This window comes from Dryobates pubescens, chromosome 14 (assembly GCF_014839835.1).
Source record: "Dryobates pubescens isolate bDryPub1 chromosome 14, bDryPub1.pri, whole genome shotgun sequence".
NCBI classification, from domain to species: domain Eukaryota; kingdom Metazoa; phylum Chordata; class Aves; order Piciformes; family Picidae; genus Dryobates; species Dryobates pubescens.
Window position 1 is genome coordinate 17,838,467 of NC_071625.1, and position 20,420 is coordinate 17,858,886.

Below are 20,420 nucleotides of genomic sequence, written 5' to 3' on the forward strand. Positions count from 1 at the left end.
ACCATTAAACCTGATCTAGGAATGGTTTCTGTGGCAGATGATTTTTAATGATCTGTTCACATGTCTGCACAGGATGTCAGAGAGGCCATCCAAGAGTTTGCAGCACTGTGCAGATGAGGGCCCTTGTGTCCATCTGGGAACCTTGCCCTGTGAAACACCACTTGATACTGGTTTACATATTTTTAAGACTTTTTCTGGTACAGTATCTGGCTTGCAAGCCTTCAAGAGGAATGAAGACAGTATTACTAATGGTTTGAAAATGTTTTGTTGGTTTGGTATTTGTTTTTCCCATGGGATAACATTAAAAAGTGCATTTGAGCCTTCCAAACCATTGGGAAAGGATTCTCCTTGCTTTTGGGGGATTTTTTTCTATGTATTATTTCAAAGATATCTGACACTAACCATCCAATCAATGTCACTTGTTTCCTGCAACTTGTAAAAAATAATATATGCATATAATAATATATGCTGACATGGCATTAAGTAATTTTCCTTTCTTCCTAGGCTAAATAAAGTGAGCAAATTTTGTGTTAATTAAAGCTGTATATAATGCTAGCCCTATTGAGGGATGCTGAAATTGACTGTTCCTCCAAGCTAACTGGAAAAAATAGAAAAATATTGTTCCTATTCCTGCAGTGGCACTTTGTTCTAGACTTATTACTGCAGTTTTCTGTATTTCTGAGTGGAGAAAGTGCTTACATTCAGTTTGTGACAAAACTAGTTTTCATCTTAACAGCACTTTTTGTGACATTAGGGTTTTTAAGCTCTTTATCAGCATTCTTTTTTCTTAATCAGACGAGGTCCAAAAATACCCAAGTAGTAAAATAGTTTTCTTATGCTGTAGTTAAATGGATGTTCTTCCAAGTCATGTATGAAAGTGTGTGTCACCTCTTTCTGTGCTATCTCCATGGCCTGGAGGGACAGCTGATTTGAGTTGGCCTTATATAAACTAGATTAGGACACCAAAATAACCTCCCTTTCCTCTGTTCTTTAACATGTCCTTATGCTTTAGTTTCCCCTCATTAACAGCTGTATGAGAACAAAAGGAAGGAGTGGATATAGGAGTTGCAGATTCATTACTGCTGAAAGACATAGAAAAGACCATCTGAAGTTATTGTTGGGCTCTCTCAAGCAAATAGTTGCTGTTATGCTCAGTCCAACTGCGAAACCACAGGATCAGACAGCTGTGCTTGGGAACCAGTCTGAGGGCTACTCTGGAACAGGGTCTTCAGATCCAGTGATAAACCACAGTTAAGATGGCAATTGGGCTCTCAAGGATCATTGACTGCATGTGATCACATTTGATAGTTAATTTAAGTGTCAAATTCCAAAGCTGCAGCTAGGAGGCACCTTCTCAGCTAGCCTGGGAATATTTTGTGACAATAGGGTAGCCCTAGTTTTGCCTTTCTCCATGCATACACCAACTCAAACTAAATTTTAATCAAGGCAATTTAACTTTTATTTTTTTTCTTTCCTTCTAAATCAGCTATGGTTGTGACCTTTAAAAATGGTGCATCTTGCATCATTGTTAAGCCATGGAGTAGACACTGGGTATTATTTACCCTCTAGATACTAATTACTTCCCTGCAGCAAGGCCTGTTTATAGTGTTACTATTTGTACTAGTTTAGTTTCTAGGAACTTTAGTAATAAGCCAAACTTCTATTGCAGTAGGCTTTTCAAATGCAGACTGAAAAATGAGCACTTCTGTAAAGCACTTTCAGTTGAAATAGGATGAGTGCCAAGCATGGAAAACAATGAGGCTGTGAATTTCTGCATGGTCACCCAAGATCTTGGTGTACCTTGCCTATCTCATCATATCTTGATAGGAAGAGTTCACAGAAAGGGCTAAAGGCAGTTGATGGGGTACCTTTGCAAATGCTTGTCTAGACATGAGGGATATCCTGAGGAGGAAGGAGGCCTGAAGTTAGACAGTGCATGCTAAGTTAGCCATGAAGGCAGAGAGGGGATCCAATGCCCCAGCACTAACTGAGGGCTCAGACAATGTGAGCTGTGTCACTGAATTTCCAGGGCTAAGCACTTAGCATAAAGGTGGGAATGCAGGCTTCTGAACCCCTGTTTATAAAGATCCAGTTAATATCCTCAGTGGGGCTGAAGCTCTCCTAAAGCAGGTACCTACAAATTGTCCACTGAGCCACTCTAGATTCCCCAAGCTGAGCAGGTACATTCTGTTCACCTGTGAGAATAAGCAAAATAAGCCAAAACTCTGTGATTTAAACAAAATGGAATACCTTATGCTTATAATCTCATGGGACTGCTATTGATGTTTGCCTTTTCTTGGATAACCTCGTGGTTTAACTGAGACCTGTGAGGAAGACCAGTACAAGCTGTACATTTATGGTCATGGCTGGCAGTAATTTAATTAGTATAGACTTGTCTGTAAGGTATAAATCCAATCCCAGCCTTTCTAAAGTGATTCAAGAAATAAATTATATCCTCTGAAATTCACGGTGTCCTTAACGTCCTTTTTATAATGCAAGTTAATGCAGAAAAATGTACAAAAAGGATGCAGGCCCCAGCTGCAAAGCTCAGATTGAATTCAAACTATGCCAGTGCTGCTTGAAATTGGAAGATATTGCTCTTAGCTATCTGTAATAAGATCTGTACCTTTAACAAAAATGAAGAAAAAGAAAGTCTTCACCTGTGCAGATCACTAATAGTACTGAAATCAAAGACCATAAGGGAGGCTTTTTTGTTGTTTTTCTCATTTGCTGCACTGACTCAGTAAACCAACTCAAAGTGAATACAGGGAAATAAATCTTCCTCTGCAGACAAAAGAGTTCATGTCCATATCTTACACAAAGTGATGAAATTAAACAAGTACTGCCTTTCACTGGAAGCAAGAAACTCTCTTGGAGAGACTACTATGTACAAGGACAACTTTATTCAGTACTTTTGCAGAGCTGGAAAGACAGTTCAGAAAATTTGTGATGGAAAAACTTTATTTTGAAAAATAATATTGGTGCTCACAATACTACCTGATAAAATAACTAGAGACCTCATCCCTTTATGAATTACGACAGTATCACTGAAGCTGACTATAGAGCATGCATCTTGGGTCAATGCTCAGATCTGCTGGCTCTTCAGGCTTTTGGTTTTCAATGTCATCGGCAGCAGCCTTTTTCTGTATCCTCTTTGTCTTGGTTTGTAAGGTAGAATTTAATCAAAGAGAGCTAAATGATGATCTAATGCAGCATTACTGAAAATAATTTGCAGTGGTTGTGGTGCATACTGTAGTGCCTGAGGTGAGAAATAAAGAAACAGATTTGAGGAGCTGATCCCACAACCTGCTTAGATACAGCAAAGAGAAATGGAGAACTGGAGTAACAAGGGACCTAAAGAGACAAATAGACTGCTCCACAAAACTGTCTGCAACAGCCTCACTTCTGATGGGGAGATGTGGAAGTAAAGGTGAAACAGAACAAAGCAGACAGGAAGGGTCTGTGGAGACTTTCTGAGGGTAAAATTGCAGGAGTAATTGATTTTGAAATGGAGATAAGCACAGACACTGGAGGGGAAAAGGCTGTCATCACCTGTAGTTATGTATTTTGCTGTCATTGTGGCATCAAACAGGCTGTTCCTGTGTGTCCCAGAGGTTCTTCTTATTCATAAAGCTGGTACTCTGCCTAAAAATCCCAGACCACAGTCTGGGTTAAGGGCTTATCTAGGCCTTTCTCACAGTGTAAGAGAATTCAGTTATTGGCATGAAATAATATACAGAAAATGTGTCTGTGCAAACTTTGCCTTCTGAGACACATGTCTGGAAAAGACATCAGACTCTCAATTTCCATCTTGGAATGGCATTTGCTCACTTCCCTCTAAAACATAGCCTTCCCTGCTTCCATGGAAAAGAGATTTAGGCCAAGCAGCCCACTGATGTAGTCTCAGACAAAGGTTTTAGTTCCTTTTCAGAGCTTCCTTAGGGAGTGCAAAAGCTAAATCCTGATAGCTCTTTGTTGTCCAGCCTGTCTTTCAGCAAGGTACACACTGGAAGAGGAGAGCATCCTTTACTGGATCCTGGAGGACTGTCAGAGCTGTCCCTCCAATACAGTGTCAGATTTCCTTCCTGAGAACTGTCCCTGCATTATGTTGTCTGAGGAACTGAGATGGATTAAAAACAAACTTGAAAGAATCCACACCTCCAATCCCTAGTGTTGTTGAAGACATCTCACCCCATGTTGCACATACAAGTCTGTGCATTATTTAGGTTTTAATGAACATTGAAATCTTTTTGTTTCAAAACAACAATTTGAAAACCCTTTGGTTTGAACATTTTGAGAAAAGATCCATGTTTTGCATTTGTTTTCCAAACTGAGTTTGTCAAGTCCTGTTTTAAAATGAAGTTTTTCTATTTCAGTTGTTGCCTCAGCATGTGGGAAGCATACATCAGTGTCTGTACCAGCCAGATAAAAACCCCACTACCTGAGTATTTACTTCTAGATGAGAGTTTTAAAGGGACAACAGTGGGGTCTGGATTAGGGACAGGGACCCTAATCTGTATAATTCATCAAATGGCCTTTGAAGAAGGTGATCATTTGAATCAGATGATTTAATCTGGATTCTATTATAAAAAGGAAGTAGAGAAAACAGTGTGAGATTTTGAGGTTAAGTATTACTGTCCCACTGTCCCTGATTCATGGTTTGGGTTTTTTTTTTAAATCCCAAGTCAGTTTGCTTATGCTTAGAAAGAATAGTCCTTGCTTGGAAGCACACTCATATGTCAGGGGAAGGGCTACAAATACAGACCTTTATACATGGATGGAAATGATCTGCTGTGGACAGTAGAAAAAGGGAGGGGTCCATAAAGGACAGGTATGATGTATTTCTGCAACTGTCTTGATTGTGCCACTTTACTTCTCTGTATTCTAGTCCCTTGCTGTACCCAGGCTACAGAAAGAAGGAAATCCAGTAAATTAGTAAATGTACTGCTGTATGCAGTCAGTTGGAGCAGGCTGGTCAGCACAATGTACATCTCCAAGGGGTACTGGTGGTCATTATGTAAAACTGTCTTGTCTATGTCCATTTCAGAGAGGCTTTTGTCAGAAGAGCTTTCCATTAGTGGGTGTAATATTTCTTGGTTCAACATCTAGTGAAGTTACTTGAGCAAACCAGTCTTCACCAGGATGTCCCAGATGATTGATCTCAGGCAGAGCAATGAAACCGAATTATTGATGACAACTTGGTACAAGCGTGCTTCCATTTCAAGACCTATGGTTGCATTATGTTTTTAAGGTCCAGAATATAGGAAGTTTAAGACAATAGCTAGACACTGTGTTGGATAGTGAAAATATGAAGAGTTACTATGAGAAATAGTTGAGATGTGGAGGATGTATCACCTTATGTTTCAGGGATTATGTTGGCTACTGACAGATGCTTGAGTGTGACTTTGCTTTTGGGGCAGACTGACACCTGCCTACTGTGTGGTGTAACATGCATCCTACTTCAGGATCCTTGGGCTGAGGAGGGATCCTGCCTGGGGTTTTTTACCTCATGGTAGAAGCTTCCTGGAGAACCATGGAGAATATGTATTTGGTGGTTCAATTATTGGCAGAGGGAGAGAGAGTACAAAATTAGGCTATTAGGCAGGAACCAATGGATTTGGCAAGGAAAGTCTCAAAGATAAACCTTGCATTTTCTTGCCTGCTCTGTTGCTGAATTTGTCGGTTTTATAAAGGTACTTTTGTCTTCTTCCCCAGTACTGCACCCATTCTTTATGGAAGCCCCTTCTTGGAGCACATACCTTCAGCAATGCTGTCCTTGTAGAGGTGGAATAGGCCCATGCAGAGCTTCTAGGTCCATGGTGTCTGGGGTCACCTGTTCCAGTTGTGCCCAGTGTGGTATTTTTTCTTGTGCTGGGCTGATTTGTACTGTTGATTCTTTTATTTGAATGGCAAAGCCTTATTTAAGTGATAAATGGTCTTGACCAGATCTCCCCTGATGAGACTAGAGCTCCTTAACAGGAAGAGCCTCCTGCAATAGCTGCTGAACCAGCATCCCCAGAAGCTGATACAGTGCTCCCCATGAATTTCATCAGCAGTATCAGTACATCCCAAAGCACATTTTTATGAAGATTCTTCATTTGTGCTCACATTTGAGGCACCCTACAAATGCTAATGTTGTTGGTGGGATGACTGTATCTGTTCAGAGGTGCAATGAAAGCATATCATGGAAGGCAAGTGCATCTGCAGATCCCTTTTGTGGTCACCTTGCCCCATCTATTGGTGAGAGGCTGCCTTCTGGATGAATTTTTACTAGTGTATTCTGTTTTGTTTTTAAGTACAAACACACCAGAACTCCCCCTGTGCTGAAAACTGAAAAGGAATGAAATTGTTGTATTAGAAAGATAGAAAGAGACCCCAGGGTAAAATTTCAACTCACATCCATCTTCTTATTTACTTAAGTCCTGATCAAAAAAAATAAATGCACGAAAACATGCTTCATTGTGGGCACAGAAGAAATGCTATCTTGTCTACAGTTTAAGTAACAAACACCTCTGCATTGCAGGCAACTGTAATGGGTTGGGCCCAACCCATTACAGCAACCTGTTAAGATCTGTTGAGCACGGAAGCAAATTTATCAGCAAGGAAGCCAAATGTAACAATTTGCTCAATACACAAAAGAAATACCTCTGAAAATCAGATGGATATTGAGGCAATATTTTCCCTAAGAGAAAAAGTTGTTGCAGGGAGAAGAGGAAAGACTGTTTGGATAGTTCCATTTGAACATATGTTCAAGTATGAATATACATTTAGGGCTCTGAAATAGTGGCACATCTGTTTTAAAAAGCTTCATTCAGTAAATTGTTTCTCCATATTCTTAGATTCATATTTTTACCCTTACTCCTCTCCAAAAGGAAAAATAGCCCAAACCTATACTATTTATTAGTTACTTCAGAGATCTTCTGCAGAGGTAAACCATATGCTTTGAAACAACATTAGCCAAGATTAAATTAGGCTGGATGTTTCAAGAAATCCCACTGGATAAGTTTTGTGTTTTATGCTGCCAATGATTACCTTCAGCTCTTCTTTCTCTTGTGCAGAAGTGAATGGAGCTCGCCTTGTAACAACAGTCATTAGTGGTGTAAGCAGGAAATCCTGTTCTGCTTGTGAACACGGTTCCCTTGGAGCTCAGTTTGGCATCTTGCAAGTTTTGGTAGAAGTTAATGAGACAAAGCTTAGTTTTTATATCCATTTTGAACAGGACCTCAACTAACAGGGAAGGACCTGAAACTTTTAGCCACTATCAGAAAGTTTAATAAACTGGTTTTACTTCCTCTCTTACAGGGACCTCCAGGGCCCCCAGGCATTGCTGGACCACCTGGAGCACCAGTAAGAAAACAAGCTTGGGACTTTTTTGTTTTATAACAAGGAGAAGAAAAAGCAACTGGGGAGGCCATGATTGTCAGTGGCAACTGAGTCAGGGCCTCTGGCAATGTATGTTTTTTCTTATATTTTCTCACCAAGAAGCTACAGCTGGTCCTAGAGGGCATCTTCCCTGTGCTGAGCATGGGAACCATGTTGGAACTACCTGGGCATAAATCAATGTCTGCAGCCCCCTTCTCATGGCAGAGAGCTGACTGCTGCAGAAGGGAAAATTGCATTTAAATTGAAAGCAGCAAGCTCCAGTGAAGCTGCCACGAAGGACAGGAATACTGATTTATTTATTTTTGTTCTGATTTCGTTTTTCAGGGATTGCCTGGAGAGATTGGAGTTGCTGGTAAAACTGGACCACCGGGACCAGCTGTAAGTGTTGAGGAGCTACTTGCCTTGCCTGCTCACTCTTCATGACTTCACATGCTTTAGCTCTCAAGTTCTTGCTTCATTTCCCGCAGGTTGTCTGCACATGAAGGTTTTAGTGTGGCTCCAATACTGTTGCTTTTAACACAAATGTTAGCCTCTGATGCCTTTTGTAATAAGAACTTTCCCAGAGGCAGCTCCACTCTTCGTACCCACTGGGACCACGGTGTTTTCTTTGCAGGATACCTTCCAAAAGTTTACATTTAGCAAGATATTGTTCTTCCAAACCTGAAGTTTAGAGCTCACAAAAGAACTCACCATTGAAATCTCAGATTTAGGAGAGCATAGCAATTTCTGCTGGCTGTTAATTAAAGAAAGGTGAATTGTGAAATATTTAGTGTTACGAAGTGTCACCTACAGATGGCAGTGTCTGGGGACTGACTGACACTCGGAGAGGGGACAAAACTTTTCCTCACACTTTTAAATACTTTACAGGAAATAATTCTTATCCTGCTAAATGATGTATTGTATGACTTAATTTTAGGAGTCTATGAAATCACCAGTATTTAAAAGGAGAAATAGACTTAAATCTTTACAGCAACAGACAACAGAAAAGTACAGAGAATGATAAGTAAAAGTGTAATTTAAGAAGTTATTTAAGAATCCACAATGCCTTCAAACCAAACCGAACTGAACAAAACCTACCCAACCAAACGAAAACAAGCCCACCCAGAAAACCCTCCTCTCTACTGTTGTTTCTCTGTATCAATACTGACATCCAGTGGTCATTTACCAAAACTGAGATACTGAGAGCTGAGCAGCTATGTATATTGTGAGAACTTTTGTGCAGTTTAATTCACAGTGAGGAAAAAGTGAAATCATGGGGTGGTTCTTCTTTTTGTAACCTGAAGTGAGTGACAAGAAGGATGAACTGTGTGTGCTTATGCTGAGCTGGCTGCTAATGATTCAAAGAACGAGCACTTACAGCTTATAATTTTCTCTTGTTTAGGGTTTGCCTGGCAAAGATGGGTTAAATGGACTTCCTGGGCTTCCAGGTCAAAAGGTAAGTGACACCATGTACACTTGGTATTAAGCTGCTTACCTGGGCAAATTATCTGGTTGAGCATAAATTGGAGTAAGTTACAAATTTCTGAGGCTAAATAAATCTTTGGGTCTTATCCACAGCCATTTGTAGAGCCTATGCATAGCACTTCCCAGCTGTGTAGCACGTTTAGCTCTTAATCCACTCCTGTCTCTGCCCTCTATGATGACACCATCCACACTGAAAAACCAGTTTCAGTGTATTTATCTAAAAAGACCCAGGGGACAAGGTCCCAGTCCCCCAATTATTTCTTTTTCTTAATAGAAATATTGTAGACATGAAGAAGCTGAATGAAAGTTTTGTTTTTTGAGTAGTTTTCTATGGATGGACATCTTTAATATAAGAGTGGTTGGCTTTCTATTACTCCAGAAGTATTCCAGCAGGGTGATCAGTGCTGGAAATATGATTGGAAACAGCACTAGAATGGAAAAACATTCCAGGAAATGTATTCTCCCATGGCTCCATTCACATCCTCAGGCTGATACTGAGGATCCAAATCAAAATATTCCTTGCTGTTGCCTGTAAACATGGTGCTCTACCAGAGGAGTTTGTATATAACTTGTGTTCACTGCAGGGAGAACAAGGGGAAAAGGGTGAGGAAGGCTTTCCTGGAACAGCTGGCCCTAAGGTAAGGTATTTTATTTCATAGTTTGCTATAGCCATTCTGTCAATCAGTGTGTAATTTTGGAAGGTCTTATACTACAGTCAGCAGATTAAAAATTCCTCTAAAATTGGGGACATAAGAGGATAAGCAGATGTGGCTCACTGTCTTTCAGTGTTCATGATATTCCAAGATACCAAGCAGTGTTCAATGCTCCTCTCTCAAGTCTGTGTGTTTAAGGATATCTGGCCTGGGCCTTGGATTGGCTCCCTATGGTCTGTGTTCCTAAGCCATCAAGAAAGCAGAAGAACATGGGCCAGGAAAATAGGGGATACACTTTACTGCTAAGAAAGTATTCTTACAAAATGGTAAGGTCCTTGCAATGTTCAGAGGACTGGAATACCTCTCCTGTGAAGAGTCTGAAAGAACTGGGGCTGTGTAGCATGGAGAAGAGAAGGCTCTAGGGAGCCTGTATGAAGAGGACTTACAGGAAGGCTGGGGAAGGACTGTTTAGAAGGGCTTTTAGTGATAGGATAAGAGGGCAATAATTTTAAACCGGAGAAGATGTCTATGGTTGTACAGTGAAAACATTGCCCTCATTATAATGAAAATAGCTGTCAGGAGGTGGGTACCACTTTATTCTTTGTAGGATATATCAGTCATCAGTTTACCAGTAACTTTCACCAAGTATATTTGAGGACCAGAACCATAGAGGACATGCTTTACTAATGAGAAAGTTTTCTTACTAAAGGGTCAGGTCCTTGCAATGTTAAACTTTTGCTTTTGTTTTTCCAGGGTGAACCAGGGAGCCGTGGACAACCTGGTGAGCAGGTGAGCAGGAAAAAATAGTCTTGGCATGAAGGCCTACTGGTCAGAGTGATATAAATTTTGACCACTTGCAAGAACATAGCCATTTTCCAATACTGAGTTCAATGCAAATTGTTTATGTCTGTGATTGAAGATGCAACAAAAGAATAGACAAGACAGAATAATACAAGTATTGCACAACAAAAATGTGCTAAATCAAAATTTTCATGCTATCAGGGAAAATTCAATCATCTTCCTGGTGGATAGGGAAGAAAAGGAAGGTAGAGTGGATAAAAGTGCTTGTTTTTCTTCAAACCTCACATTAACCCAGGGTGTGGGATTCTAGAAGATGAGGAAGTTATTTGTTAAGTATGTGATGTGAGGTATAGTTCTGTCATTTCTAAATTAAAAATGCTTGCTAGGAAATAACCACAGGTAACTTAGAGAAATTGCACAGTTATCTTAGTCTCTATTGTGACTTGACTGTCACTAAACAACTACTGCACTTGGTGAAGAACCAGGGAAATGTCCTGCCATTTCCTAAAGCACATAGCTGTGGAAAGCACAGTCAGGACTCCGCTGAAGTTTTAATAAAAATGTATTGGATAATCAATCTCGTTCTGTCTCAGCAAGCTACATCTATAATCAGTTCCATGAAAACACCGGGGCAGGCTCTGAACTACAGCATAGACCATATGTAACATATCACTAGGTGTCAAGAAAAAATAATTTGCAGTCATTGTGAACATTTCTCAGTCTATTATCAGACATGCAAAGAGACAGACAGCTAAATCAAGGTCTCATCCTCTTCAGGCTATGGGCACTGTGGCTAGATTATGCTACACTGAGGTGCAGACTTGATGCATTTTTAATTGGCATGAGTAAGAGAAGAGTTTGACCAACCATTCTGCCTTGTCAGTTGTAATTGTATTTGAGAGTAATGGGGCTTATTAATAAAATCTGTTCTTGATTCTTCTTTCTAGCTTTCACAGACTTCTTTGTCTTGCTTTCAGGGTGAAGCAGGTCTTCCTGGTCTTCGGGGTTTACCTGGACTGAGAGGAGAAAAAGGAGATCAGGTGAGTGACTATGAACTTGATTTTGGGGGGACGGTTTGGCACTTGGAACTTATCTTGAGCATCCCTAGATGATGTTCTCTCTTGGTGTGATTGCTGTGGTGAGCAGGTGATTGGCATGAAGTGCTAACTAACAGTGTCTGTCCTGAATGCAGAAGGTTATGACTCATGAAGCAGTAGAGGAAGTCCAGTGGTATTTAGGCTTTGCTTTCAGAAATACCTCCTTGATTAAAAAAAATAAATAATCAAGGACAAAAAAACCCCAATAACCCCACCACCAAAAGTCCCCTTGTTACTGAGACCTAGAGAAGGCTCCAAATGGTTGGATCTTTCTCTGATGGCCTAACTTCCATCCAAGTCCTGGTGTCTACTGCATCACTTGGCTATCTCCAGAGCAGCAGAGGTATCTACACACTGAAAAATAGTTGCATCAGGGACCTGAAAGTAAAATTAGCCATGCAAGTGAGGCCTGTACTCCTGAAAACTAACCATATGCTTGAAGGTGATCAAGAAGTATCTAAAAATCAACTGAGGTCATACTGGTCAGTTTTCAGTTTTCTATGTGTTGTAGCACACAGGATGTAGAATATATTCTCTCTATACCATCATAGAAATGTAGATCAGAGAGGTCCTAACTGAATGCAGGAAAATACATTTTCTATATGCACTTCAAGGAGTATTCACATCCCCCTTCTTCAGCATTTCCCATTCAGAAGACAATCTGACCTGGGCAAAATACAGAGGTAGGAACCAGTGAATGGGTGGCTCAGAAATCTTTAACACAAGCAGAACTGGCAGTACGACTGCCCACTTTGGGTCTTAAATTCTGTTCTGTAGCCCCTCTGGTGCAAATACAAAAAAATAAGGTTTTTATACTGCATCAGACAGTATGATCTTCCACATGCATGTTGATTTAGGATTGGTGCTTTCCTTTCCATGAACTTAATTGCTATTCATTGGCTTTTGGTAAAAGTGTGGATTTTATGAAGCCATCTTTAAAATGGTACATTTTTAATTATATCTTGAAGGGTGGGTAAGATCAATTACAAATGTAAAACATTGTAGAGGGACTGATGCAATCAAATCAAAATATGCATATTTCCAGCTTTCATTTCCCTGCTTTTAGGGAGAAAGAGGAAAAGATGGTTTCCCAGGATTGAAAGGTGAAAGAGGAGCAAAGGTGAGTCATGAAATGGGCATTCTCCTCCTTGGAAAAGAAAGAAGAGAGAGGTAAGGGTATAAGACAAGTGACAGGGGAGAGTATCTGAGGATGATTAGAGACATTAGAAGCCTGTTAGCTAAACCTTACTGAGAAGCAGCAGAAAAAGCTGTGTGGGGGACAGAAACAAATGTTTATTAAGTAATGCAATAAACAGTAAATAGTTGATGAAATCCAAGGACAGTTTCTTTAATTCAAGGAAACGTTTCTTTGTTTTATAATTGTCTAACAGAAATGAGGCTGAAATAAAATTCTAAAGAACTTCTCTGTGCCTGCCTGTAATGTGCTAGAACAATAATTTAAAGAATGGTCTGGGCTTCTGCCATCACAATACTATTAACTTCAGTGAAAATGAGAGACCTAGACAAAGGTGATGTCCACCAAAATTTATGTTCAACCACTGTTAATACAAAAGTGAAGATGAAGCACTGACCTTGCAGATGCCTATGGTTGTTTAGTGAAAAATTTGCCCTCATTGTCATAGCAATAATCAACAGGAGGAATTAGGTACTACTTCATTCTTCTTCTTAGGATATATCAGCCCTCAGTTTATTGGTAACTTTCACTATCTACAAAGCGCAAGAACTGGATTTAAAAATATTTTTGATAAAAAACATTGGATTTGTTTTTTCCATCCACAAAAGAGGTTTGGTTTAAGCCTATTTTTCAATCAAGAATTTTGATCATCTTTAACTTAAAATGCAAATTAAACTCCTTATCGCTCCTACACAGGATGGGGTAACATTAGAAATACACTGACTTGTGAAGCCAGATCAATGATAAAGTCATAATGTGATAAAGACAGCAAAGTAGGAATCCTGTATGCAACAAAGCAAAGACAGCAAAAATTCCAGCCAGAGCAATGCAGTAAATTCCACCCATCAGAGAAGTGCTATGGGATTTTCAGCGTCACAGGGCCAACAGGTTGTCACTGGGTTACACCTCATTGGTGTAATGTCGCATCTTCTAGCTGATACTGTTGAATTATATTTGGGCATATCCTTAGCTGTATTTTCCTCTTCTCTCTAGGGTGACGTGGGTTCCCCTGGACCACCAGGCTTACCTGGAACAGTAAGTAAGATAGTATTCTTTCCTGTAAAATTATTTAAGTCATCAGCATACTTCCTGCACACACATTCAGGGGAAACAAAGCTTTCAAAGCTTTTCAAGATCCCGACTTCTCTGCAGAAATTGTAGGACCCATTTACTCGGTGATTATCTCACTTTGCTTCAAAGAAGTGGTATCAAGGTATATTTGGTCTTTTAATTTTTGGAGGAGGTTGTGCCCTCCTTTTTCTCTTTACAAACAGCATTTTTGTATGCCCATGACTTGTGGTAGAACTTGTATTTGTGATTTGTTTAGAAGCAGTGGGTGCTACCTGAAGATCATCAGTGAAAATAGGAAGTGTGTTTATACAGATTCTCCAGGTTAAGCTGGATTTTTCCAGTTGAGGTCTCAAGATAAGACTGGCTCTGAACAGATACCAGTGAACGTCTTGTCTTCTTGACAACCAATTTACCCTTTTCCAGAAAGAACAGAGGGTTCCACTTCACATTGACATGAATTTACAAGGTGAAGGATTCAGCTTCAGCAATGCTGTAGCCTCCCAAAACCTCCATCATGTATAGTGCTCTGCTGTAACCCTAGAAAGACCTTCTCATCCCAGAGTTCATTCTGGGTTCAGCACAGGAGCCAACACACAAACCAGTCATACCATGTACCATTTCTTCCAACTGAAAAGAAAAAAGAAAAGGCCAAGAAAACATTTGTTGTTTTAAAAATAAGCCTGCAAACTTACTTTGGAGAGCATGAGCACAATTACAGTGGAGTTCACCATAGGCAATGCAACCAGCATCCACTGAATGTAAATGCATAAACCTAACAGTCCCTTCCAGCAAAATCTGAGTAAGCAGTTTGCAGTAAGCACTAGAAACAGGCCTGGCCTTACAGAGGGATTGTTGACCCTGGTCACAGCTCCTCAGAAAAACAGACAGATACCACTTTTTAGCTTTGTTCCCCACCACTGGTTGCAGCTGCCTCAGTCACATTATGGGGAGAATTTGGATCAAGGCCTGTGGATGAGAATACAGATCTTCATGCAGCAGTGGAGGAGGTGTTATAATTCTTTGCCATTAATTGGGTCTCTTTAGTCTGTGCTAAAGGGTACTTCATTACATCATGTAGGAATACTCCATATGTATCACACAGGAATGATTTGGTCACAATACTGAGAACTAATTTGTCTTTGTCAAAGTGGAGAGAACTTACAAACAGCACAATATGGCTAGATAAATTCTGAAAAAAATGGATTCTGTTTTTGTTTGGCTTGTGTCTTGTCCTTCAAGATGACTATGTAATCCTTAAAACACCCATGTTGAGATACATACATCTTGAACATGGCACAAAGCAGAGCAAGAACACACCAAAATCAGCTATGGAATTAGGAAATTTAATAATACTGAAGATAGCTCCAAGTGGAAGAGTACGCGTGAGACTTCTAATAGTAGACTTGCTAAGGAGTTTAGAGATTATTTGGCTTTTCATAGCAGTAGAATATACAGGATGTTTGTGTATTGATGTTCATGTTTCAAATACTCCAGAAAATGTCTGATATTTGTAGGGTTTTTTTCCAAACAGACAGATGTTGCAATGGGTTGCTCATTTGTAAACACACTGATGGATACATGGAATGTGTAATATGCAATGACACAGAGAATATGTAAGTTATTGCATTTCAAGGAAAACAGGAAATGCTTCTTTTAACACTGGTTTCTCTTCCAGACAGCCTTCTTCACCCCATACCCTAGGATTCCTGTAAGTAACATCTTTAGTAAACATGGCTTCTGGCTTATTGCCTCTTGTATTTCACAAGACACACAGAATCTTACTGTTGTCCATGTTTTTTAAATGCTTCTGTAAAGAACTCAGCTTGAGTCTGGTTTCAGGTAACTTCATTATTGTAACCAGCCATGACAGCAGTGTCCAAACCAACCACTGCTGGCAAAGAGCTGTGTGCTGTCCCAGCCTCTTAAATAAAGTGTAAACCAAAGTTTTATTTCCTTCTCAGAGCACACAGTAGGAAATATCTGGCATTACATAGGATTACACCACTGGTATGTGAATAAGGCTGGTGAGGATCAGGCAGCTTTACAGTAGCTATAACTGACAGAGATAGGCTGTAAGTATGCACTTAGAAAAGAATGTGCATATGCCAGTTTCTTCTGAGGCTGAGGAAGGAAATAGACATGTGAGGTATTACTGGAAATAGAAACAATATTTCTTTGTCTCATCTTTCCCCTTGGCTTGTAGTTTGCTGTTAAAGGAAATACGCAGAACAATGACATCTCATATGGTCATTGTAGTCTGCAATCAGAGAAGGAGTGCACTCTTGCTTAAAGTGCATTGCTCTTGTAAATGAGCTGCAAGACTTTAAAGAAGAAAGATTTGAAGAGTGTCAGCAGGTTGCATTGCTGGGGATTTCCCCATGTGCAAAAAAATGTGATGATGCTTACTGTAGCACAGGTCTGTGTGTAGTGTTGCTAGCTTTGAGAGGAAAAGCTAGGGATAGTTATTCATCTACAGCTTTACAAATTAAGGTGTCAAAAGGTAGTGAGAAGGCTTAAGAGAGTGCCACGTGTTATTTTATAGAAGCTTCAGGACCAGCAAGGTGCCAAAAGCTGTCACACTCCAAAACATAACACTTGCCTTTTGTTTTCTGTTGAGTATGTGGTATATACCAGGGCCCACCTTACACAGGCAGCTACAGGAAACACAGCCTAGATAGAAGGCAGCAGCACCATTATTCTATTTACTTCCTGTTAGTTAAAATCAATTTAATTTAAAACACACCTTAATAATTGTCAGAAAATCCCTGATCAAGTGAGTCTGAGATCCCATTTACCCACCACTGCAGCTCTGTTGTGTGGTCTGAGTACAGTCTGTGCTGCAGAAACAGGGAAGGAGCTAGTTTCTTCCATGGGCTGCATGGAACTTTTGCATGTTTATTTAGGCTAGTGAGTTAAAATCACTATTTATTGGAGATGGCATGTGTGAGAATCTCAGTCGTGGTCAGGCATTATGGCTGGAAAGAGGTAAAAGTAGTAAGAGAAATAAATGCGGTGGCTCCTCACTTTGTTTTCTGTCTCCCACTGCAGCTGGGAACAGCTTCATTTGCAGTCCTTTAAGTGACACAGAAATGACTAACATGGTAATTGAGACTATAGGAGGATACTGCTGAGGGCAGGTCAAGGAAGCTGTAAGAACTGATCTGGCCCAGGTTGGTAGCAGCTGTTAACTGTCACCTTGTCATTTCTGTTCACTGAGCTGCAGGGAAGAAGTGGATGGTGGTGGATTAAGTTTAGCTGCCAGGGGCAGAGGTCTGCACAACTTGTAGCACTGTCAGAGTGTTAACAGTCTTGGCAGATAGTTGTGGATTCAGCAAATTTGGAAGAACTCACAGTCAGGTTTGCTGGCAGGTTGGGTTAAGAGATGCTGTCTCTACTCATGTTTGTGGCTGTGCAAGGACATTAAACTGGAATTTTGATGATTTAACAATACTTTGCATGTGAATTATCAAGGAAAAAGTGGGAGGAAGGTGAATAGTACAGAAGAATTTCCTCCCTTTATTCACTGAGTTACTTCTTCCCTTTGCAGGCTTGTTTTGCCAGGCAATATGTGCCCTTATTCCCACTCAGAAACACCATTCCTGCTTACAAATTTAGTGCCTTGTGTCTGTGCTTTGATGCTCTGCTCTCTCAAGAGGATATCAGGGCTTGAAATGCCAAACCGTACAGGTTTGTTGCATAGGAGGCTTTGCTTGAACTACCTTAGGTAGTCCCAGCAGGAAGTACTTGTCACTGATGAGGCCACCCCTTGAGTACTGTCTTCTGTTTTAGACCTTTCACTGCAAGGAAAGACACTGAAGTGATGGAGTGTCTAAAAGGACAATGAAGCCAGCAAAGGGTCTGGAGAACAAGCCTTGTGAGGGGAGGCTGAGGGAACAGGGATTGTTTAGTCTGCAGAAAGGAAGGCTCAGGGGAGACCTTATCACACTTTACAACTATCTTAAAAGAGGATGTAGTGAGGTGAGTGTTTGTGTCCCAAGGTATAAGTGACAGGATGAGAAAACAACCTCAAGTTACACCAAGAGGGGTTTAAATGGGATGTTTGGAAAAAAATCTTCACCAGAAATATTGTTAAGCATTGGAGCAGGCTGCCCTGAGCAGTGGTTGAGTGGCCATCCCTAAAGGTATTTTAAAAGTATGTAGATGTGATGACATGGTTCAGTAGTGAACTTGGTAGTGCTCGGTTAAGGGTTGAAATCAATGGTCTTTAAGGTCCTTTCCAATCTAAAAGATTCTATGAGTCTATAATTCCAAGGCCACTAGATGGCACCAGCGACTGCCTAATTAAAAACTGATCTAAGGGGATGCTACATCTAGAATAGACTTCCTCCTGTTAGCACAGATAATAATATTTATTCATAATGCATAATCAATACAGACATAAGTAATATTTATGCAGTTGCATTTATTTTGTCTGTTAGAGAATCATTTGCAAATGGACTTTGAATTCCCAGGTGTTGCAGAAATGATTGGCAAATTGTTTATGTGAATAAAATTCAAACTGATTTGTCTTGGGCTCTGCATTTTGTCTGATCACTCTTTCTTGTGTATGTACGTAGCTCAAATCACTGATATTCTTACTCTTGCTTCCTTGCATAATTGAAACACTTTGTATGATAAATAATGAATAAATAATGATTGCTGTTGCCTGAATACATATGTTCATATAAATATACAAATGTGGGAATTCATGTAGTGCCTGATTTATTCCAGATGGTTCCATAATTGTGTGCTGTTCCTTTTCAATTTACACAAAGCAGAAATATGGACTTATTGATTATTGTTCTGAAATTCAGAACAAAGCTGAACTTCTGTCTGAAAGCATCTTCAGTTATGCAAAAGGAGAAAGAACAAGAATAATTTAATCCTGTTAGAAAGTGATGGCATGAGATAGTGCACTGACATTGCAAGAGGGACTGGAAGCTGCGTGAATGTATGGAGATGTTAACAGAGTTAGAGATCATGAAAAGCTGTGTAGCACCCATCTCTGGAAGTGCTCAAGGTTAGACCCTGAACACCTCTGTCTTGTAGGTGGAACAGAGAACTGTCTGCATGTGGGATAATTTCTGCCATTGTAGGATAACATTAGGTCTGTGGTCCTATAAGAAGCTAGTGCAGTGGTGCTAGTGATTTTACTGTTGGTCATATCATCTGGCCTTTTAATGCATGGGAGCTGAACTGATCAACCTTTTGGTAAACTCTTTAACTTCAGTTCTCTATGAGGGAAAACTCATTATTATTATTATTATTATTTAAATTGAACATTTTTGTATTTCTTATATTTTATAAAATTCCAATAAATCTAGACAAGTCTTAATGTGTACTATCAGTTTTGGTTCATTGATCTCAAAGTCGTTTGAAGAAGCTATTCTGTCACAGATGGGCAACTGATTGAAAAAGCCCTCTTACCAAACAGGACTACTGTGACTTCCAGCCATGGCAATAGCTTTTAACTCTCTCTTTGTCTTACTGTTTTATACCAGGGTGAAGCTGGACCAAAAGGGGAAAAAGGAGATCAAGGAATGAGTGGAGAACCTGTAAGCACAGCCAAGTGTTTCTTAATTTGTTTTTCAACTTTAATACAGAGAGGAAATGAGAGCTGCCTGTTTTGGAAAGAGTGGGTGTGACATACTCTATCCATAGCTGCAATGCTTCTCTCAGCAGAAAGGGCCACAGTGGTGCTTAGCTTTGTACTGACTGTAGAGGAAGCTAAATGACCACATGAATTTAAGCATCTAATTTATAGCTCTGGGCCTTAGTAACTGAAAAGAGGGTTATGAGGTTTGCTATACAGAGCTTGGTTGACAGTGAGCTTCTATAGGATTTATTAACAGCTTTTGAAGTGATTGTGACCTAGCTAATCTGAGCATTTGGCTACTCCATTTGTATTCTGGACTGTTCTTGTTCTGGATACAGCTTCCAGGAGAGACAAGAGTCCTGTGCAGTCACAGCCTCAGTAAAAAGCACATCTCCTGCTCATGAGAAGAAAGAAGCAGTTTCCTTCAGCTCCTTCACCTCTCCCTCTGTTTATACAGGGATTACCCGGGGTCCCAGGTAAACAAGGTGTCCCAGGACCTGCGGGAGAACAGGTAAGAGGGCCCAGCATTACAGAAAGTCTTTGACATGGCTAGAGAGAGGTGCCTTCAAGGTCTATATCGCTGTAAATAATTCTTCCCTTATAAGCAAATGGTCACTTTCTCCTCCCTGATTGCTGTAAGTTCAGGGACTTCTGCAAAGGTATTTACTTATACTGAGCATCAGTAGAACATGAGGAAAATCAAAACAGAAATATGACATCTCTGTAGCACGATCAGTGTTGTCTGAGAGACTCCTTGCAACTTCAGGATACTTCAAGAGGGCATCTTGTATTGGTGTCACCAAACCACACGTCTCACAGACAAGTTACCAGAGTATGTTGCCAAAATGCTGCAGTGCATTCAGATTTAATCCCAGCCCATCTCACCTTGAATGCACTATGGTTTATGTGAAACTAATATTAGAGTCTTAGCTATCTTCTGAAAGTTTCTTAGCCCATGCCATATTCTTTCCAGTCATCACTGAGGTATGTTTTCATGTCAGCATGGGAGGGTGTTCACTCTGCCGTCATCTCTCTTGTGCCCAAGATATACATCAGCTATTACTTGGACATTAGAGCTTCAACATGTTAACAGCAGTCTTAGCATTATGGAAAACCATGCAGTAACACCATGCCGCTTTTAACTAGTATCTGGTAAATGG

The 20,420-nt window shown here is 40.2% G+C and overlaps 1 protein-coding gene across 1 annotated transcript in view; it reads left to right on the forward strand.

Annotated features, from left to right (window-relative positions):
• The window catches only part of COL22A1 (collagen type XXII alpha 1 chain), a 212,536-nt gene that overhangs the window by 146,349 nt on the left and 45,767 nt on the right, over positions 1-20,420 (forward strand). Inside the window, exons 24-34 of the mRNA XM_054167371.1 lie at positions 7,303-7,347; positions 7,708-7,761; positions 8,765-8,818; positions 9,432-9,485; positions 10,254-10,289; positions 11,279-11,341; positions 12,465-12,518; positions 13,587-13,628; positions 15,340-15,372; positions 19,166-19,219; positions 19,718-19,771. Coding sequence (XP_054023346.1) covers positions 7,303-7,347; positions 7,708-7,761; positions 8,765-8,818; positions 9,432-9,485; positions 10,254-10,289; positions 11,279-11,341; positions 12,465-12,518; positions 13,587-13,628; positions 15,340-15,372; positions 19,166-19,219; positions 19,718-19,771 — 543 coding nt within the window. The remainder of the gene's footprint in view (positions 1-7,302; positions 7,348-7,707; positions 7,762-8,764; positions 8,819-9,431; positions 9,486-10,253; positions 10,290-11,278; positions 11,342-12,464; positions 12,519-13,586; positions 13,629-15,339; positions 15,373-19,165; positions 19,220-19,717; positions 19,772-20,420) is intronic.